Source organism: Lutra lutra, chromosome 1, assembly GCF_902655055.1.
Source record: "Lutra lutra chromosome 1, mLutLut1.2, whole genome shotgun sequence".
Taxonomy (NCBI): domain Eukaryota; kingdom Metazoa; phylum Chordata; class Mammalia; order Carnivora; family Mustelidae; genus Lutra; species Lutra lutra.
The window spans coordinates 29,463,340-29,486,514 of record NC_062278.1 but is presented as its reverse complement, the minus strand read 5'-3'; the positions used below and the strand labels follow the sequence as shown (position 1 = coordinate 29,486,514).

Here is a 23,175-nt window from a genome sequence, read left to right as displayed (position 1 = left end):
GCAGTGCCTACACTGTCTATATGTGTAGTTTAAAGATTTTGTTCCTAACCTTAATTGTGATAATTATAAAATGCAAGAAAATTAATAAAATTTAATACAATTAAAAAATAAAAAATAAATAAAAATTAAAATTAAAAATTAAAAAATTAAAAAATAAAAACGCTTAAATGTAGTCAGAAAGAGGAGAAACAGAATCCAATCCTGCACTTAGAGTCAGAAAGAGAATCCTGGCATACTTTTTTGCATACAGAAGAACTGAATAAGAGGGGCGCCTGGGTGGCTCAGTTGGTTAAGCATCTGCCTTCGGCTCAGATCATGATCCCAGGGTCCTGGGATTGAGCCCTACATTGAGCTCTCTGCTCAGCGGAAAAGTTGCTCCTTTCTCTCCCCCTGCTGCTCGCCCTACTTGTCTGTCTTTGTCAAATAAATTAAAAAAAAAAAAAAAAAAAACTGAAGAAGAATGAGTTCCTATAAATGTTATGAGGGTCCACCTTTAGGTATACCATATCTCTTTAGAAGTGTAGTAACTGTTGCTTTAGAATCACTGGGTGAGGAATTTTTAGGACCCTTCCAGCTCTAAATTATGTGACTTCGATGACTTATAGCTCGGATAGGCAGGAAAGTGTCATTGTTAATATTGTATAATATTGCATGGTTTAAGTCAGAAGGGTGAGTTGCATGAGGCAAAGACTCTACTGTTGGGAATATGTTGTGGGAGGGAGTACACAGATGAATACATGGCTTGCTCAGAAAATGATGAGTAGATTAATTTAGCTAGAGATCATATTTTTATGGAGTAGGATGGTGGGGAGGGGTAGAACGGTTAAACAGAAGGGACTGCAGCTCTTTTTTCAGAAACTTGAAAGATACATTGTAAAAACGGACTTTAATTCTAGAGGAAATTGGGACTCATTTGAGTCATAGGGCAGATGGATGAACAGGAGAAACTAATGAAAATAGAGAGGTTTGGAAATAAGGGGTACCTTAGAACTATTTCAGTAGTTCTGGAAAAAAAGATATGAACCAGGACCATGGCAGTGAGTCTAGAAAGGAGCAAATATACAAGAGGGAGAATGTGAAATTGCAAACAAACTTCATCATCAGATGATAAAGTGAGATGTTAGTGAATTGAGGGCAGGGATAATCACAGTATTTCCAGTCAAGAGAGGTTTTTGAGGCTGGAGCCTTATCTGGTTCATCCGGGTCTTGTTAGAGTATAATTCAACAAATGAAATCAATGAAATTTCAGGAAGTGATAAATCACGTTGTTGTGCTGTGCGTGTGTGTGTGTGTGTGTGTGTGTCTGTAGACTAGGTAAAGAAGATATTGTAGAAAAGAAATCTCAAAATTGGATGGAATTTAAAAATAACAGTTTTGTGAAAGTGATTATGATTAAAATGTAATTATAAATGAAAATTGGTTGATTATCATTTTGATTGAAGAGTATTTATAAACTCCCAACTTTTTATATGGTTTTAGATTTTACCATTGGTTTTCTCTTTACCTCACTCTGGCTTTCTCTCTTTTATCTTTTTTTTTTTTTTTTAAAGATTTTATTTTTATTTATTTGACAGAGAGAGATCACAAGTAGACGGAGAGGCAGGCAGAGAGAGAGAGAGAGGGAAGCAGGCTCCCTGCTGAGCAGAGAGCCCGATGCGGGCCTCGATCCCAGGACCCTGAGATCATGACCTGAGCCGAAGGCAGCGGCTTAACCCACTGAGCCACCCAGGCGCCCTCTCTTTTATCTTTTTAAATACTTTTTACCAGACAATTCTAGAACATGTTGCATCATACAGTATAATTGTGCTGTCATATTACAATATTTTTCCAAATTGTTTCATATAACAAAGAGGCAGTTTAGATCGTATAATTTAGCAATAAGCAGTAACTAAATTCCCCTTCATGGCTTGTGAATTTTGTCCCTTACAGAAACATAAAAGTTTGTTTGGCAGTCAAAAATACTGAGAGAAATCAGTGCTCTTGATGTTAAAAATGCCATGCAGAACAAAATCCAGTTATATAGTGCTCTTTAGTCTTTTCCTTAATATTTTGAAAACAATTTTTAAGGCAGATTTTCTCTTATATAGTGCAGAAAATATGCATAACATATAAAATAGGAAAGAGAAAATGGCAACCATTCATAATTCTAGATTGCAAAGATAAGCATCGGTGTATTTTTCTCCTAACATTTATTTTACCTGCATACATATATATTTGTAATACACTGTTTTATAATCTATTATTTACTTCATTTTTAAATTTTTTATTACGTTAGTTACCATACAGAATGTCATTAGTTTTTGATGTAGTGTTCCAAGATTCATTGTTTACGTATAATACCTAGTGCTTCATAATATATCATGACAAAACATATTGAGAAAATACATTGTTACATGATTTCTTTATGATTCTTTTTTTGTATTTAATCAATTTGAGGGGACGCCTGAGTGGCTCAGTCCTGTAAGGGATTGGCTTTGCTTAGGTCCTGATCCTGCTACCTGCTCAGCAGGGGGTCTGCTTCTCCCTCTGCCCCACCCCCTGTTTAGGTTCTTCGTGAGTGTATGCTGATGTGCTCTCTCTCTCTCTCTCAAATAAATAAATGAAATCTTAAAAAAATAATCTGTTTGATTTTGTTTTTAAGTACATTTATTTTTATATCTAAGCATAAATTTAAATAAATGCATAGCAGAAACATTCGTATATATTTTAAACTTTTTTCCTACTATTTTCAATTTTTTTGCTCTTTTGCTTTCCACCTTGCTATGCCCATCTTCACTCATAATACATATGGTTCACTCAGCACATAACAAAGTGCCTGCCAACCCCTACCTCTTACCCCACCATTTTAGGATAACATGTCTTGTTTTGATTTTTCTGTGTTTGGGTGCTTGTAAGTATTTCTTTTTCAGGATAATTTTAACATTATAAAATTTACAGATTTCACCAGGGTAAGAGGAGGTATACTGTTTTTTAATTAGACTACTATTTTCTGACTGCTTTTGGTTTAAAATCTTTGCTTCATTTAGAGAGATTTCTACTTTTTTAAAAAAGATTTTATTTATTTATTTGAGAGAGAGAGAGATCACAAGTAGCCAGAGAGAGAGAGGAGGAAGCAGGCTCCCTGCTGAGCAGAGAGCCCAAGGCGAGGCTCGATCCCAGGACCCTGAGATCATGACCTGAGCCCAAGGCAGCGGCTTAACCCACTGAGTCACCCAGGAGGCCGAGATTTCTATTTTTTTTAAATTATTTCCTCTTATTCTTTGCTTGTAAATTGTGTTATCTGTTGTGTTTTATGTGTGTAATATATGTGTGTATTTTATGTGTTATCTGTATATGTAATATACATATGTAATAAACAATAATACATATATAATAAACATATATTAACATATGTATCTGTTGCACTCTGTTTTAAGCACTGTTATGTGCATAGAAATAGATACAATCAGTTGTAGATACAGAGGTTGCTGTAGATATAATGATTGTGTGTGTGTGTGTGGACATATAATATAAGGAAACTTAAACTCAGAACAATGAGTGACTTACCCATAGTCAAAGAGATGTGAAACAGAGTAACTGGCCCTGGAACCTAGGCATTCTCCTCTAGAAGTTGTGTTATTCATTACTCTGAATTTATAAAGAAATATAAATGTAAATATATTAATATTTGTATTAATATAATATGTTTCTGTACCGTATACATAAATGTGTATATATTTATATCTTGTGTGTGTGTGATTTTGAAATTTCTCTATGCCTGAAGTGTTTTTAAAAAATCATTTCATTTTTAAAAACATGTTTTCTCTAATTTCTGGGGAAAGTTTTTTGGCATATCTACTCATACTTTAAGAATTCCATTTGTTGTAATATCCATTTGGATTTTTGGTGCCTCCGTTATATTTTTTTTAATTTGACATTTATGCTTTCAATTTGAAGTAATTTTTCTGTTCTTACTCATTTTTAATGGGTATCATGTTCTTCCATTATAAAGATTACAAAGAGATAGCCATATATTTATGTTTCTTGTGATATGTTTTTTCCAGTAGAAGGTCATTCATTTGATTCCTTGGCTAATTGAGCTACTTTGAACTCTTCAATCTGCTAGTATTTTTATAAGTACTAAATACTATTTATTTTTTCCTTCTAGAAGGATGAGAGAAAATATATTTTTTATAATTTTAAGTTGCTGGTGGATTTTACTAGAGAATAGTGGACATCTTTGGAGAGATATTGGAGACTTAATGAAATGAGAGTTCCAGGGCTTGGATTTCCGTTGTTTCACTTGGCTGCATTGGGTGGTCAGTAACAAATCAGGAGTAAAGAGTTACCTTTGGAGGAGACATGGCTAAAGCTTGACTGTCATAGGGACTAGTATTTTTCCTTTTTCTTCACTTGTGTCTGTAGTGGTCATTCTCTTGTATCATCAGCACAGCTGTCCCCTCTTACTAATCAGTAACAGAAATGTTTCCAATTCACTGTGTAGAAATGTAAATGAGGATTGGACACTGAAGTAGCCCATAGAGCTTAGGGGATCCTGGCACCTTGTGAACGTCTCAGGACTGAGCAGTCCCTCCAGTGGGCCCTGTGGCCTCCCCCTTTTCATGAAGCCCTTTTGCTTTGAGTTCGGGAATGTCAGAAGAGTGGACCTCTGGAGACCCTGACTACTTATTTTCCACATGGGCCTTTTTTGGGGGAGGCTTTGTCTTACTCATTTATTGAAAAAACAGACTTTGAGTGCCTCCTGTATCTCATTTACTCTTGTTAGTTCCACCTCTCTGTTCTGTCTCTTTAAATCAGTGTAGTGGAAATTCCTTAAAATTCTTGGCATATGAATGGACTTTTTTGCCTGGCTTCCAGTACACATACCAATTCTCGACCACTATGACATTTTACTTATGCATTTCACTGGGAATTTTAAATGGGTGGAGAATTTAATAAATGAATTTCTAAGATCAACCTTAGTAAGACTTACCAATAATTAAGCTTGGAAATATTGAATTCAATATACAAATATTAAAATAATGTGCACAGAAAGTGAGAATTGGGCTCTGGAAGAAAAGATGTATTTCCATCTGCTCCAAGAAGCCTTTCCAGTATTTTTCTCTCTCCAAATTCCCATGGCCCTTCTTAACTATTTTTATGCTTACGACCATCCTGTGTAGGAGGTATATGTGTGTGGTGGGGAGTGGACTCCACAACCAAATTATAATCTTCTTGAGAACTGGGACAGTGTCATCTTTAAACTTTCTAGTTTCAAGCATGTACTATTTATCAGCATTCATTTGGTAATTATTGAATCATTTATGTACTTTGTACTGATAAAATTTAGATGGTTTAGCATTATAGGGGTGGCAGCAAATGGAGGGGATCCTCAATGCTAGAAATCTAGGATAGATTTCTTTTTTTCTTTTCTTTTTCTTTTCTTTTTTTTTTTTTTTAGTGAGTTCTATGCCTAATATGGGGCTTGAATTCATGAGCTGGAGATCAGGAATCGCATGCTCTTCTGACTGAGCCAGCTAGGCACCCCTAGGCTAGATTGCAATTTTGTAATTGATAAGTTGTGGAGGGGTTTTGGTGAATATATTTGCTTGGGAATCCAAGTGTTACTCTCTATGTGTTTTGATCAGTAATTGTATCTATGTGTTTTGATCAGTAATTGTATCTTCCTCATCTAAAAACATTTTTAAAAGTTTCAGTGTTTCATAATCCTAACACATAAATAATCTTGTAGATTTTCCTAAATGTATTGAAAATTGACATCAAAAGTTACCATCATTTGGTGATAAAGATGCCCCATCATCTACAGAACTCTTTAAATATTTTGCCTCTCTTTTCTCAGGCCCTACTTCTATCTAATGTTTCTCGAAAGAGGTTTTCAACTGGGGAAATTACTAACTTGATGTCAGCAGATGCCCAGCAGCTCATGGACTTGACAGCAAACCTCAGTCTCCTCTGGTCAGCCCCTTTTCAGATCCTGATGGCCATATCACTTCTTTGGCAAGAGCTGGGTCCAGCTGTGTTAGCAGGGGTGGCAGTCCTTGTGTTTGTGATACCAGTAAATGCTTTAGTTGCAACTAGAGTCAAAAAGCTAAAGGTAAGAAAAAGACAGCGTCCTTTGACATATGTCAAACAGAAGCTGAATTTTCTGACTAGAGTTGACATAACCATCTAGTTAATTCTGTACATGTGGAAATAATCCAGATTTATCATTCATTCATTCATTCAACCAGTATTGATTGGATATCTGTCCTGTGCAAAGTACAGCAGTGAGGAGAGCTGATCAGTTCCTGCTTTTATTAGAGGAGAAAGGCATTAAGAAATAAATAAAGAAGATAATGCCTGGTGTTAATTTGTATACAAAGAAACAGAACTTAGACTAGGGCGATAGAGTAACAAAGAGCGCCATTTCACATACAGGGGCAGTAAAGTCCTCAGGAAGGAAACGATATATCAGCAGGGTAAGGGAGGAATCCATGTGGGTATCTGAGAAAAAGATTTACTAAGCAGAAAAAATGGTGTACACACAGCCTGGGGGTGAGCGTATGCTCATTGTTTCTAAAGAATGGGCTACAGTGATCCAGGAGTGACCTCGTACAGCAAGGAGATAGTAAGTGCTTAACTGAATTCATTTGAATATTCTTCCTTTACATTCATTCATTCATCTTAAATTTTTTTGACACCTGCCATGTGCCAGACAGTGTGCACAGTGCTGTACTGTAGGAATGGAGAAACAGGACACAGTTCAGTGCCCTGGAAAGCCACACACGCCGTCAGGAGAGAGACAAATGGTTTCATGTGTTAAAGTAATGACACAGGTGCAGCTGTATTGCTTATGGCACTTATTATTTTAAGTGGATCAAAGATGAATAATATCTATATATGGACATGCAAATATGTCAATCAGATATTAGGGGAAAAAAGAAAGAAACACACGTATGTATGTATATGTGTATATTATGTACATAGGTGTATAATTATCCTTAATCCAGTTTTTAAAATGTGAATATGCCAATGCATGTGGGTATGATAGAGATGCATAAATGAAGTTACATAGATATGAATGAATTTGTATATGCATAAAAAGAATCTAGAGATAAAGCAGTCTTTGAAGAATAGTTACCTAGAGGGGCGCCTGGGTGGCTCGGTTGGTCAGGTCGCCAGCTCTTGGTCTCAGGGTCATTGATTCAGCATGGAGCCTACATTTAAATAAATAAATAAATAAATAAATAAATAAATGTATGTATGTATGTATGTATGTTATCTAGAAAGTAGAATTAGATGGAAGGAGGGAGATTTTTCACTTATTACCTTAATACATTGAGGTGATGAGGATTTACACCTTCTTTTATATTTTTCTGAATTTTTAAAATTCAGATTCATTACCAAATAATTAAAAAAGATGACTAGTCTTTAAAGATGAGAACCAGAAAATACCATGTAACTATGAAGTAATTATGAACCACTGACACATTAGTGTTTAGAATAATAAGCTTGTTTATAATTTTAATAAATACTTTTAAGCTAGCTTTTTAAAAAAATTTATATTTTAAATAATTTAAATTCAGATATTTAGGACTAGAAATAGATTTGGGGAACCTTAATGTAGAGGCCTAAAACTTTCAAAGAGTGCAATATTATGTACAAATATGCTAAGCAGAAAATAGGCCTTTAATTGTGCAAACAATATTATAGATATTAACATGTAAATCTGTACTTTGTTAGATATACAAATATTGTACTTATGATTATTTATATCATAATTGTGACAGTATTATTAGAAGAAACTCTTAAGAAGCAATATCCAAGCACTAATAAGGATAAAATAATATAAATGTTAAATATTTGAATAAATATACAGTAATTACATAGGCTTTGCCAAAAAAGAGCCAGTATTTGAAAATACACATTTTTTTTAAATGACTTTTTTTTATTTAATTGTGAGAGAGAGAGAGAGATTGAGGACTCAGGCAGAGGGAAAAGCAGGCTCCCTCCTGAGCAAGGAGCCCAATGCGGGACTTGATTCCAGGACCCTGGGATCATGACCTGAGCCAAAGGCAGATGTTTAACTGACTGAGCCACCCAGGAGTCTTAAAATACACATTTTAATCACAAGTATTAATACTCAAGATAGTGTATGTACAATATACAGACCTTTATTTTTATTCCTGTGATACTTCTGTTATGTATTGTATATGTAAATAATTTATAGAGTTTGGGGAATTTTATCCCATTTTAATAGAAGATGGATATTATTTTATTATTCAATTTTAAACAAATTACATCTAAATTAATACTATATTTTGTGCTATTTTGTGAAATGTACACCTTGCTTATATCTACTGCTGACTACTTTTAGGTTTTAAAATATCTATTTATAACTAATTTTTAACATTATCAGTAGAATAATATATGAATATTTTAAGATGATTTTCAACTAAATATTATATAAAATGGAAAAAATAGACTATTTTTTAAATAGCTGTGGCCATGTAAGTTAAATTATTAGCAACCTTCTCAAATATGCTATCATTTTATTCCCTTAAATAGAAAAGCCAAACGAAGAACAAAGATAAACAGATAAAACTACTCAATGAAATCTTACACGGAATTAAGGTAATATACAAGGAATATGACTTTAATTTCACCATTTAGAATATAGCAATGTTAGTCAATAAATGAATTTTTTATCATTCTTAATATCAAAGTAATTATATAATTGTATATAAAATTATTGGCAGAATATTTCAGATTTCAGATGTATAGGAATTCTTATTGCTAAAATAGTATTTAAGTAAAAACCAAATAAAATGCAGGTGTTTTCTTTTTGTTTCTCACCCAAAAAGTGAACACAAATACCCCAAAAGACGCAAAAAAATGTCTTGTTTGAAGGGATTGGGTAGAAGAGAAGGAATGAAGCAGGCGAGAGTGGCAATAATGTCATCCTCAGTGTGAAGGCAGGTTTATATGTGGGAAATGATGACATGTCATTCAGGTTCTTTTATGTGGAATAGAAATTATCATACAAATATTATTCTGCAAAAGGTAACGTTATAAGGAAGTTACTTGTTCCATAAGGAAGTTACGCCCCATGCCGTTAATATTTTCTCTATGATAAAACAGTGAAACCAACCTCATGAACTTTCAGATGGATAGATAGATAGAATTTCAAATCCTGTTGCATCTAGATTATGCCTTAACAGTTTTTCTAAAGGGCAAAATTTACAAAGTCCACATAGAATTTCCTTCTGGAACTGATAGTTTCATTGGAAATTTCCTCTGTCTGGTGCATCTACCATTGTAAACATAGGATATGCCCATGATATGTACACATTGATTCACTTTCGGAATCAATAAAAATTATGCTGTATTGTGCTGTGTAGAACTTTTACAACATTGAAAATTACTAAAGTGAAAGATATTGTTAGATAAAAGATACCCTGAAAAGAGACTAATATTCATTTATTTATCTGAAATTAAGAATAGCCTTAAGTAGCTCTGAAATTGAACTCAGATTAAATTATTGAATAACTGAGATTATGTGATTAAGGTCAGACATTCCCAAAGTAATGTGATCCAGATGACTCTTGGACCTCTCAGTGGATTAACTGATAACCCCTGTATTCATAAAAAGTACAGCAGTGTATGTGTATAGGTTTTAAATATTGATATTCTTAAAAGGAAATTTATATTATTAGTAAGACTAGGACAGTGTAGATAAAATAAAGAACATCTCCTGAAGATTTGAGCAAAGTCTAAAATTTGAAATCGCAATCCCAGTAGTGACTAACGAGAATACTGGTAGAGGACCAACTATAGGCAAGTTGAAAGTATAGCATAGTTTAAAGGTGTGGGCGGTCAGCATTCCTGGGGTAAGGATAACAGATGCCATGGCCTCTCTCTGATAATGATGGTAGCTATCATTTAGTGAACATTTTCTATGGATCATACACTCTACTTATATCTGTTTCCTCATATAATTTTTATAAATCCCAAGAAAATAATTTCTCAGTCTCATTTTTCATACAAGGAAACCAAGTCTCTGTGCAATTAAGTGTCATGTCTAAGTTCACAGTGCCAGTGAGAGATTTTTAGGGTTCTCCAGAGAAACAGAAAATAAATTATTTATATTCCAATTTACAATCTCAAAACACCAGTCATCTTTCTGAAAAATGGCTTCAAGTCCCATGCCATCAGTTTCCAAGAAACTGGGAGTCCAGGGAGAAGACTGTAGCTATTAAGAAATGAGGAGTGGATTGAAGTGAGAGTTGGACCAGCAGGAAAAGTACCAAGATTAAGCTAAACAGAATGTGCTATGGAGCTTATGCCAAGAGCTGGGATGTTGCCAAAGTCTGACTCAAGAATAAGCTATTGGTGGGTAAGAAGGACCTAAGGTTAGAGAGAAATGGTGATTTTCTTCTTCCAGCCACTACCTCCCCAAGAAATCACAATTCAAGAAAATATTTTGACTCAGCTAAAAATAGGGGCATTTTACTTTATGAGTTTACCAACTTTTTTTTTTTTAACTTTTACAATTGCGTATGTGGGGGGGGTAGGCTGTGTATATTTGCATGTATACATGTTTTTATTTCTTCTATGATATTGATTATCAAATAGTCATTGTCTGATTCCTTTACAGATTCTCAAGCTTTATGCATGGGAATCTTCCTATCAAAAGAAGATTATTGAAATTCGAGAACAGGAATTGGAAGTACAAAAATCAGCTGGGTATCTTGCTGTATTTTCTATGCTGACATTAACTTGCATTCCATTCTTGGTGAGTGTATATAATATTTCCCATTTTGATTTTCAAATTCGATTTGTAGATTCACCTCCAATTTACCTGGAATTAAGGTGTCCAAAGTGAAATCTTTTATATTTGAAATAAAATTTTCAAGAAATGCAGTCATTGATTTATGTAGATTAGGGAATGGAAGTTTTAAAGAAGGGGAAAATATGTGCTTTCTCATTGGTCTGTATTTTTTACAAATAATAAAATTTTACTTCTTTGTAAATGTCTCACAGCTCAAACATATGCTATTCTATTCTTTTTTTTTTTTTTAAAGATTTTGTTTATTTATGTGACAGAGAGATCACAGGCAGGCAGAGAGGCAGGCAGAGAGAGAGAAGGCAGCAGGCTCCCAGCTGAGCAGAGAGCCCGATGTAGGGCTCGATCCCAGGACCCTGAGATCACGACCCAAGCTGAAGGCAGAGGCTTAACCCACTGAGCCACCCGGGCGCCCCTATGCTATTCTATTCTTAAACCATATAACCTGTATTCCAGAGTTTCGTTTCAACTCTAGAATGTCTTGATTTGTGTGATTAATCCCTTTTAAGCAAAACCCAACACACTATATGGAGCTGGGAAGAGAATAAACATTTATTGAATGTTACTTCTGCATGTCAGATAAGTTATAGAGATTGCCTTATTTCATTCTTACAATAATAAAGTCTCACTTTTCTCATTTCACAATAGGAAATGGAAGTCCATTCTAGTTTGGGATATATCCTCAAAGTTATAGAATTAGTATTTGGAGGCAAATTGATATGAACGGAGGCCATTCTCTATCATACCATGTACACTTTAGGAGTCCCATGCTATATAAACTAGAGTATAAATTGCCTTGAGGTGTAAAGCAATGAGTAAAAGCCAAAGGGTAACGAAACCACATAGAACTGAAGCATCAGATTTAATTAAAGTTACCATTCCCGATGGTCAGAGAGTCAGGAGAAATTCCATATGTCTCTTTCATTGGTAAGTTAAAATATTGTTATTTTTTATTTAAAAATATATGTTGGTATTATGAAAATAAAAGCAATATTTACATTTGGAATTCTTTGGTAAAAATGTCCAAGAAGATTTTGCTTAAGATAAGTCTTAGGTACGTGATAGTACCTTCTCATGCATATATGAACTTTTCTGCCTTTTCTAAATGAAATTTACAAGAGTAAATATAAATGGTATGGGCCATAAGTTATTTGTACTTTTTTCAGTTAATTTTATGACTCACAGAAAGTATAACCACTACATATGAATCAGAATATACACATACCACTGGAAAATAAATTTACGTAATACTCCATCTTGAAAAAAAAGGTCAATTAGTATACATTTTATTTTATTTTTAAATTTATTTCTCAGAGAGAGAGAGCAAGCAAGGGAAGTGAAAGGCAGAGGGAGAAGCAGACCCTCCATTGAGCAAGGAGCCTGAGGCAGGACTTGATCCCAGAACCCCAGAATCGTGACCTGAGCTGAAGGCAGATGCCTAACCAACTGAGCCACCCAGACTTCCAGTAGTATACAATTTAAATGGGAGGGGTGACTCTAGTTAAGAACGTATTGTCTTATAGAAGGGAGCTGGACTGCATGGTCCCAAGGATGCAATGGTCTAAGATATATAATTATATGATCTGTGTATCTTAGTGTGCTGAACATTTATTTTATATTCTTCAGCAATCACACTGGATGACATTGAATTTTTGTAAACAACAATAAAACAGGTTTTAAATTTTTTCCCCTATTTTTGGAACCTTAACCCATCCTGTTCTTAGCATTGAGTCATTGAAGGAAGGAATATGTCTCTGTTTTTCAGGTGTCCCTGGCAACATTTGGCATCTATTTCTTATTGGATGAAGGAAATATTTTAACAGCCACCAAAGTGTTTACATCTATGTCTTTGTTTAATATTTTGAGGCTTCCTTTGTTTGATTTACCAATGGTGATCTCAGCTGTAGTCCAGGTACATCCAAAATATGTTTAAACTAAGAATCATTCATCCACTGGAGTCTATGGTTTTACATATTTTCTCTCTTTCTTTTTTTCATTATTTATTTTGCTTTTTGTGGTAGTTCCATGCTGCCTTCAAAATTAATCTCCCTGAATTAAGGAGTAATAGAAAACTTTAAAGAATGGAAGGAGACATGTCTTCTTTGCCTATGCTTTTTTTCTATCAAAATGATTTTTAAGTATTTCAATATAGGATATTGTTTTCTTTGCGAAGTGTTCATTTCTGTTATTTAGCTTTTTAAAATTGGTGTCAGATGCTGTGCCATCAAAAGGCTCATTTTCTGTTTTCAGTTGAAAAATTTTTAGTGAGGTGCTTTTTATGGAACTGGATATGAATGTTTTCCCAAGGTTCAGCAGCATTTCCTCTGCACTGAATGAATAAAGCAGGGAGACCCGTGCATGGCTAATACCAGTCTGCCAACCAACCTTGTATGAGGTATTTGGTTCGGCCTACCTTCATTGTAATCTCCAGTCTCTGGAGACGCTTTGAATACTATAATGAGTAGAAAGCTGCTAAAACCACAGGGAATATGAAGAAGTGAGTTCCTTGAATCCTCTGTCCTGCTATTTTTTGTTAAATTTTTTGAATGTCTGGTTTGGGTTGCCTGGGTGTCCCCACTGATCCTTTTTCTTTTCTTTTTTTTTTTTTTAAGATTTTATTTATTTATTTGACAGATAGAGATCACAAGTAGGCAGAGAAGCAGGCAGAGAGAGAGAGGAAGGGAAGCAGGCTCCCCACCGAGCAGAGAGCCCGATGTGGGGCTCCATCCCAGGACCCTGAGATCATGACCTGAGCCAAAGGCAGAGGCTTTAACCCACTGAGCCACCCAGGCGCCCCTGATCCTTTTTCTCAAGTCTGAGTTCATAAACAAAGTGAAGCTTGGCTTATTAGAATCAGCTCTTTGATTAAGGACTTTGCCTTTAAAACTTTTATATTATTTGAATAAATAGTAACTTATAGTTACTTCATGGTAACTATAATGGTAATAATGATATTAAATTGTATTAATTATATGGAAATTATAGTAGTAATAGTAGTATATTATTTGAATAAAGAATTAATTAGATAGGGAATACCAAATAATCCACCTTTGTTACAGGATACCTTTTTTGTTCTTGTCATTTTACTAATAATGACCAACAGAGGGCATAGAAGTACTGTTGAAGTGATGCTTGTAACAACACTTGTTTCGTAGCATTCTTCTCTTAAGAAAGATGCCATTCTTAGAATAAGTTTTGTTTTGCTTTTGAAATTAGACTCTAGCTAAAGGTCTGGTATCTCAAAGTGTTCTCCAACTCCTAATGGTACACTTCTGCCTTCACTAAATAAAAACAGAGAGCAATTATCAAAAGGAAGAAAGAGAAGGAAAGGAAAGAAAGAGAACGAGCCCTGCATACTAATATGATGCACTTGGTAAACAAACCATGGCCCAGTTACATCTTATCCACTAACAATAGATGTCTTCTAGCATTGAGTGAATAAAAATGCACTAGAGATTTCTTGTAAGTCAGTTTCAGGAAAACAAAATTGATCTTATTTATCCTAATTGTAGCTAAGCACTTTTGTAGCTATTTTACTGAAACTCGGCGTTATTATTGCCAAAGCTATTGTTTAATATTCAGAAGCTGAATTCATTCAACAATTCTGATGTTTTTAAAAACTAATCTTTCTATAATTATTTAGTTATTATGTCTTTACTAGAGTGTTAAGGAGGAATTTTTGTTTCTTTTTTCTCATACCTTCCTGCATAAATGACTTCTGTTTTGATCTTTGATTCTTGAAGCCATTCTTTCCTTTCAGGAATGAAATTATTTATAAACATTAGAACAATTCAAGCTATGCTTGCTGAATATTTATATCACTGTCTTCAATTTGCATCGCAGATTTTTAATCATGCTGCAAGTCTTTCTAATTGAAGTTCTACTTGACCCCCAGATAAATTCCATCTGTGTTTATTTTGATAGACAAGAGTATCATTGGATCGTTTGGAAGACTTTCTCAACACTGAAGAGCTTCATCCTCAAAATATTGAAACAAACTATATAGGAGGTCAGCATTTCCTCTGCATTCAATATTTATTTGACTTCCAGGTTGAAAATCATTGACTCTACAATGCATCATTGTATTTATTGTTCTTCTCAGATCATGCCATTGGTTTTACAAATGCTTCCTTCTCCTGGGATAAAACAGGGATTCCAGTACTAAAAAAGTAAGTCATGGTTTGGGAAAAATTAAAAACAGAAATTTTTTTAGCATTTAATTCTATACTGTTTCATATTTTTATTTCTTAGCATTTTTAAAGGAGAAGATGATGATACTGAATTGAAATTTAAAAGGTTGTTATTATTTTTTTTTTAAACCTCTCAAGATACCTTCTATTTTTACGGATTTTTTTTTTAACTCTCTTGTTTTCTATTCATTTCCTCTGTTTCCACTGCAGCATTTGTTGTTTGCATTTTGGAAGGTTGGGTATTCCTAGAATATTGTAGTAGCATATGAAGAGCAGCAATCTCAAGGATGATCCTCAGTGCTCTGACTTATCTGGGAAAAACCATTAAAAACGTAACAAGAACTTCCTGTATCATCTCTGTCTTTTTCTTGTCATGCAGCTTGAACATAAAGATTCCAGAAGGAGCTTTAGTGGCTGTTGTAGGGCAAGTGGGATCTGGAAAATCATCTGTGCTTTCTGCCATTCTGGGGGAAATGGAGAAACTTACAGGAGTTGTTCAAAGAAAGGTAAAGCCAACAATGCTTTCATTCCACATCTCCTAGTGTAATAGGCTATGGCCAGCACATGGTTAGCGTCAATAAGAATTTATCAAATCAAATTGAAGATGTAAGTATTTAATGGGCATTTCTAGTTTGTAGCAAACATTTCAATTTCCACAAAAAATTGATTAGCTGTGGATGGTTTAGTAACAGCATTGTGTCCTCCAAATACTTTAGTGAATCATGTTTGAATGCTTATGGTAATTGTTTGATGATATTAACTGAATTACAGCCAATTATAGAGAAACTAATATGATTTATATTTTAATTTGATTTGGTTTCTAATTATCATTCATTGCAACGTTGCCTAAGTAATTACAGCCACATTTCTAAGAAGACTTATAGTTGCTCAGGGGTAGGATCTTTGACCCAGAAAAACTATCAGAAAACCAGTAATATTATTTTTAAATACTTTTAATTTCAGCTCTTGGACTATAGAGAGGACTACTCCAAGCCTTTTGTTGTGTTCTTAAAAGTGAACAGAAATAAGAATTCTACAAGTTCTTAATCAGCTATTGTTGTTTTTGAAACACTAGACTATCTAATGAGTTTTTCCTTAGATTTAACTAGCTCTTAGGTAAACTACTAACCTAATCCCTCCTCATTTCTGACAAGATGGCGGGGTTCTATGGATGTTAGACCAGTTTCTTCACAGTTTTTCTCTCTAGGAAGAATCAACTCCAACTCTATCATTTTTTCTTCATAATATGTATTTCCTCTTATCCTTATATCTTTCCTGATTCTAGTCCTCTAATGATTAGTCCTTTTTCTTTTCTCTTTTAGCATTACTGTCACTTATTTTAGAATCAACTATGGTATCTGGGACTTTTTCTGATAAGGTTATACTTTTTTTTTTTTTTAAAGATTTTATTTATTTATTTGACAGACAGAGATCACAAGTAGGCCGAGAGGCAGGCAGAGAGAGAGAGAGGAGGAAGCAGGCTCCCCGCAGAGCAGAGAGCCAGATGTGGGACTCGATCCCAGGACCCTGAGATCATGACCTCAGCCGAAGGCAGAGGCTTAACCCACTGAGCCACCAGGGCCCCTGATAAGATTATACTTAATGAATAACATGACTTTTTAACTTTAAGTGTACCGTCTTTGTACCCTTCTGTTCTTCATAATGATATAGTCAGTCATTTGTCTATAGTTGAAGATGACTGTAACTTCTCTAAGACCAGTGAGTATCCTTTAAAAATATGATTGTCATATTGACTTTATTTTCGTTTATTGAGTGCCTTCAGCTATTTTTACCAAGCAATTATTGCACACATACTAGGTGGCTGGCCTTAGTACCAGGGAAACAGGCATGAATATGACATATCCCCTCTTTTTACAGTTTATAGTCTAGTGGGGGGAATACTAAAATCAATTATGATAAATGTTTAAATCAGATATAAAAGAATGAATCAAAGTATTAAAAAAACAACAAACTGAAGAGTTAGAAAAATTATTAGAGATGGTAGCCTTTCACTTGATCTTGAAATATAATTAGGAATTGATCAAGATAAAAACAATATCAACTCTGGATTTCATCTAATGCATTAATGTCCAAAAACCTAGCCTGGTTCTTGGCACAGAGTCAGCTAGCTCCCTGTGAATTTTTATGGTTATTGTTATCTTTATTATGATTGTTAAAGCTCTCATGGTAAGATTTAAAGATTATTTCTGATACCTTTGAGGGTTTGAAATTAAGAAACTGTTCATAGTGATGCAAAAAATCATAACAATGCAGTTACTAGTCACAAGACAGAGAGGACATCCTTTGTTGTGGAAGGGTTGTGGAAGGGTTGTGGAAGGGAGAAGATATTATCTGTCAGTATAATGGACAGTTTTTCATCCTTCAGGAAGTTCTTTGGTTGGGTTGTGGAAGGAAGGGTTGTGGAAGAGAGAAGATATTATCTGTCAGTATAATGGACAGTTTCATCCTTCAGGAAGTTCTTTGGTCTGGAGCAATGGCAGGATATGAGGTGTCACACTCTGAATTATTTCCCCCCATTTTTTTTTTTTTTTAAAGAGAGGGAGAGAAGGACAGGGGAGAGGCAGAGGGAGAGGAAGAGAGAGCATCTTGAGAACCTTAAGCAGGTTCCTTGCCCAGTGTAGAGACCATCTCAGGGCTCAGTCTCACAACCAGGAGATCATGACCCGAGCCGGAACCCTGAGTCAGATGCTTAACCGATTGAGCCACCCAGGCACCCCTCAAAACATTTTTAATCCTTGATTTATAACTGTCATTCTTATCCTCCCTAATTTAATAACAACAACAACAAAATTAACACTAAATATTTACAAGGTGCTTTCGTGTTTTATCTTTCTGTTCTTGGTGAGCATTTTTTTGAGGCATATCATATCACAACATTCAGCCTTCAGTCTCCTCGTTCTTAATATCAAAGATTCACACCAGGCACCATTCATGCAGTTTTCAGTATTCAGTCCATCAGGAACATTAGAGATTGGAAGACAGTTTTGGAATTAGCAAAACTTCTATTGTGGTTTCATTATTAAAAATAAAATGAAACAAAAACAATTTAACACATTTTCATTTGTATATGAAATTGAAGTAATAATTATTCTAAAAATTAAAGGAAAAATTTATACCTCTGTGAAAATGGATCAACTCTTCTTCAGCTCCATTCATACCAACACATCAAGTCTGTACTTCTCAATGTAGTATTTAGTTTCTGTTTTATATTTTGCAACATTTTTCCTGTTCTCCAGTCTTTTTTCTGAGTTCTTCCTCTGTTCCCCTTATCTTGCTAAACACGTAAGTGTTCAAAATCTCTATCACTTGAGAATTGATTTAATACTATTTTAATAAAAGGTTATTCACTAGGCAAGGCAATTCAAGAGAAATTACTTTTGTGTTCAAAATCAAGTCAGGTCAGAATTATATTGTTTGGGATCAAAAGCTACTCCATGTCTTACATGCACAACAAAGAAGAATTAAAATTTAATCTTTGGGGTGCCTGGGTGGCTCAGTGGGTTAAGCCTCTGCCTTCGGCTGAGGTCATGATCTCAGGGTCCTGGAATCGAGCCCCGCATCGGGCTCTCTGCTTGGTGGGGAGCCTGCTTCCCCCTCTCTGTGCCTGCCTCTCTGCCTACTTATGATCTCTGTCAAATAAATAAAATCTTAAAAAAAAAAAAAAGTTAATCTTTGATCTTTAAAGTACCTGGAGAAATCAAAAGGCTAATAGTTACATACATATCCGTAGGGTCGTAGGTCAAAAAGTACTTTAAGTGTCTTGTATTGTTATACAGTGCACAGTAGTCAAAATAAATTCTCTAAAATCAATGTATAGATAGAGACCATGGGGCAGACTGAAAGGTAAGACTCTAGTTCGAATACTGTAGGTCCTTTCTAAGAAAAGAAGGGTCAGTTAAAAGGATATGTTATACCGTAGAGTGTCATATATTCAGGAGTCATTTGAGTTATAAAATCATCAGAAAATGAGCTTAGGAACAGTGAGTATGTGGAAATAGAGATGTGCCACCCAAATGCCCCATCTAGAAAGGGCTTGCCTCCCAGCCATGGGAGTTCATGCAGCAAGTCAGCTCCTTCAGTGTTGGCCTGATGAGAACAGCTTGGCTGAGGCTGCACCGCAGAAATCTAGGCCAATTTACAGTAACATGGAACAGCTCTGAGGGGTGATACTCTGTATCTGTCTAGAGGGTTGGTCAAAGCTTTGTTGGATCTGGATCATGGTGTGACTTCTCCATCCACCCAATCCTCCTACCCTTTTTCCTTCCCCAAGAACTAATCCCAAATAAAAAACTCATACTCCGGTCTCAGTGTTATGTACTGAACTGTATTTCCCCCCAAGTTCATGTGTTAAAGTCCTAATCCCAAGAATGTGACTGTATTTGGAGATAGAGTCTTTAAAGAGGTAATTAAGTTAAAATATAATAAGGTAGGCCTTAACCCAGTATGACTGATGTTCTTAAGAGAAGAAGAAATTAAGACAAATACACCCTCACAGAGGGAGGGCCATGTGAAGACTCAAGAAAAGACAGTCATCTGCAAGCTAAGGAGATAGGCCTCAGAAGAAACCAACCTTGCCGACAACTTGTCAGATTTCCAATCTCTAGAACTGTGAGAAGAGAAATTTCTGTTGTTTAAGCAATCTAGTCTGTAGTATATTGTTACAGCAACTGGAGCTGACTAATACACTCAGTCTCTGCTTCCAGAAAACTCTACCAGAGGCAGAAAACTTTGATAGAAACTACAGTGAAAACAAATAAGCACAAAGTAACTCATTTGAAGAGGCCTCTAATAAACATATATAAAATTAAAATGTCAAGAGGATATAGTTACATTTAAGAAATAACCTAGTTTTTTTTAAAGAAATTCAGTTTAAAGTTAAAGCAAAACCATGGACTGAATATGTTCCTTTAATGTGGTACATGCAACTTTTCCTTTTTCCTTGTTAAGAGCGTCTCTTTTATTTCTTCCTTTTTTAGGGTTCAGTGGCTTATGTTGCCCAGCAGGCCTGGATTCAGAATTGCATTTTACAAGAAAACATTCTCTTTGGCTCCATCATGCAGAAGCAGTTTTATGAGCGAGTATTGGAAGCCTGTGCTCTCCTTCCTGATTTGGAGCAGTTACCAAATGGAGATCAAACTGAGATTGGAGAAAGAGTAAGGAAATATAATTTATCATATGCAGGAATAAAACTCCATTCAGCCATACTAATAAAATATTTATAGTCTTTTTCCTGAGGTGCTGGAGAGCCACACAAAACTATAATTTTTTAAAAATCATGACAGAATTTCTATGAAAGAGATGGCAATATTAAGGACAAATAATTATCTGTAATTGACTATTTGGAAAACAGATTTAAAATCAGCAGGAAATTCTGTCGTTAGGACCCATGTGGGGGAATGAGAGCCCACCAACGGGATCATCAGCTCTTTGTTTTAGCTGCTGGCTCACTGTCTAATGAGTGAATGATAGTTTTGTTTTTGTTTTCTCTTTGTCTCTTGTGCACAAAGTCAAGCCTAGGACAGCAGCAACAGAGCTCCCGTCTCCAGCGGTGGCACCGAGGCCAGGTTCTAAAAAGGCTCAGGGACAATGCTGTCATCATTGTGCCTTCTCCATGTTGGCTCATTCTTGCTTAAGAGGATCTCGTTTCCCATAGTCTTTGTTCTATTTTATTTTCATTGCATTAATGAATAGTCATTATGCTGCCCAGTGTTTTGGAGTTAAAACAAAACAAGATAGCGTGAGCCAAAGCATGAACCCCGAGAGATTATCTCCGACCCGTGACTAAAATCTCCATTAATTAAACATGAATGCAAAAGCGGCCTCTGCCTGCGATTCATGTGTGCTGTGGAGATGAGGAAATGATCCTTGCCAAGTGCTTTGCATTTCTGAAAAGAGTGTCAGGTCAGCGTAGCATTGTTAGGCATTTTTACCCCTGGCCCCTGTTGTTTCCTAGTCCTCTGATATAAATTGATAAAATAGAGAACAAAATTATAGCAAGTGCACATTTAAAAAATCTAGAATGAGGTGAAATTTACCTTTTAAGTAGACTTACGTTGGCTTCGCTCGTGGTCTGCTACTTTGCGGATGTATTTTCTCAAGTTATTAAACAGATTTTTTTCCCCACATCTCTGTTTTTATTCTGGTGTCTTCACTGTTGGCAGGCAAAAATGGCTCCATAGCTAAAATTACACAGAAATGTGACTTCTTCAAACTTGTTAATATATATTGAATATTATGCTGATAAAGCCTATCTCTAATAATATGAAATAGTTGATAGTATGTAACTAAAAAGAATCCAAAGAAGAAAAATTTCCAAAATATAAAGTATATATTTAATATAGGCATAAATACTATTGCCATTTATAACTTTAGCTTTTTATTATTAAATATCTCCCAATCTGATGATATGCTTTAAAATAAACATGTAATTGAATATTTCAAAAGACAGTCTGCTTACAGCTGTTTAGAATCTTCTTCACTTTCATTTATCTTTCCCTTTGGAATTCTTCAATTGACCACAATTACTTATTACTGTATTATATGCCTTTATTGTGCTGTGGGGTACACAGTGGTGAGCAAGAGAGCTGTCACCCTGCTTTTTTCAGTGTAGTGGATCTCTGCCAATGAAATTATCAGTTGTCTTTATTAATATTTATTAATCATCAGACACAGTCTGTGTACCGGGAGTGCAAGGATGAATTTAGCTCCTAGTCTTGTGAGGAAGACTGATGTGGGTATAGCCGTCTCTGGCAGTGGGATGAGTAACTGGAGTACCACCAGGACAGGGATGGAGGGGACGAGTCAGTTGGAACACCCAGTTGGAACACTGTTGGAACACAGTTGGAACACCCAGTTGGAACACTGGGTGGAAGATTGCTTTTAGAGAGGACTTCCTAGAGTGAATAGCTTTGGAATTGAGAAGGGAGGGTTTGGGCTCCCTAGCAGAGCAGACTAGTGTCTGCTAGTCTGGTTGGCAGACTGCAGTCACGTTGGGACAGTATGGAAATATGAGTTAATACGAGAACAGGAGTATTATACGAAGGAACTTGCTGTTGCTCATGGACGATGGCAGATGAGATGTGGGCATTGTAGGTTTTTAAACAAGGTGATTACATAATCCCAGGCTATGCAATGACAAGGCAGGGGTATGTACGTTGGAGAGAGGAGTGATTGGGTGATAATAGCGAGGTTGATTGGATCGGTACTTGATGTTGGATTTGTTGTAAATATTTTACATTCATCTTATTAGATGCTCATGACGCACCCACGAGTTGGGGGCTGTTATAATCACACACACACACATGCACGCACACACACACACACACACACACACATTCATACACACACAGGTATCATATTACTTTATATATGTTTTCATGCCTCTCCCCTGCTAAACTGTGACCTCCTCATGATAGAGGCTCAGTTTCATTTATGTTTGAATGCCAAGTGTTGGTGTAGCACCCAGAATATGGTTCTACAAAGGAGGTATTTGTTGAGTAGGCGGAGGATGAGAAAAGCAAAAAAACAATGGCATTTTACAATTAGAGGTAACTGGCTAAGTTCTATGCTGCAGGGAGGGCTTTTAAGCTAGATCTGTAAACACTAAATATAAAATAAATCAAGTAAATTGGGCCTGGCCCCATAATTCTCTATATGTGGCTGTACATGTCAACTTTAATTCTCACAGGGAATGATGTATATTCCTTATTCCTGCTTCTTAGAGTTGTACTTTTGCCAACAAGACTTGTACTGATCTTTCTACAGAATAAAATAGGACATTGTGATTACTGCTTTGGTAATTTAGCTATTATTATTCTCCATTTTCCATGTGTCAGTTTAAAAATGATCGCTGGTGTCCATATATGGTTGGCAGCCAAAAGTCTTATTTAATATTTCAAAGGCATGACTTTTTCGAGTTAGGGGATTGGAAATTCCTTTCTCCTTAATTGTTAGCATCTACTTTTGAGAGCAAGCAGTTGAGAGAAAGTATATAGCTGTTAATTTGCACAAGGTAGTAGACCTTGGAAATTGGGGTTGGGGGCTAGGCCTTTGGATTTTCTAATAAAGAAAGATTTGAGGGTTAATCTTGAGTTGTTTTCTGTCCATGCTGCAGAAGAGAAATTGGATGTCACTGTGTGT

At 35.4% G+C, this 23,175-nt stretch overlaps 1 protein-coding gene across 4 annotated transcripts in view; it reads left to right on the top strand.

The window, feature by feature from the left end:
* LOC125095563 (ATP-binding cassette sub-family C member 2-like) overlaps positions 1-23,175 on the top strand; it is a 100,421-nt gene that overhangs the window by 27,158 nt on the left and 50,088 nt on the right. For 3 of the 4 annotated variants that reach the window (XM_047722036.1, XM_047722033.1, XM_047722038.1), the window contains 8 exons: positions 5,840-6,094; positions 8,548-8,613; positions 10,637-10,774; positions 12,591-12,737; positions 14,750-14,834; positions 14,928-14,994; positions 15,395-15,521; positions 20,013-20,189. In XM_047722036.1, the coding sequence (XP_047577992.1) occupies positions 5,840-6,094; positions 8,548-8,613; positions 10,637-10,774; positions 12,591-12,737; positions 14,750-14,834; positions 14,928-14,994; positions 15,395-15,521; positions 20,013-20,189 (1,062 nt within the window). The remainder of the gene's footprint in view (positions 1-5,839; positions 6,095-8,547; positions 8,614-10,636; positions 10,775-12,590; positions 12,738-14,749; positions 14,835-14,927; positions 14,995-15,394; positions 15,522-20,012; positions 20,190-23,175) is intronic. The other variant, XM_047722034.1, reaches the window with a different exon arrangement.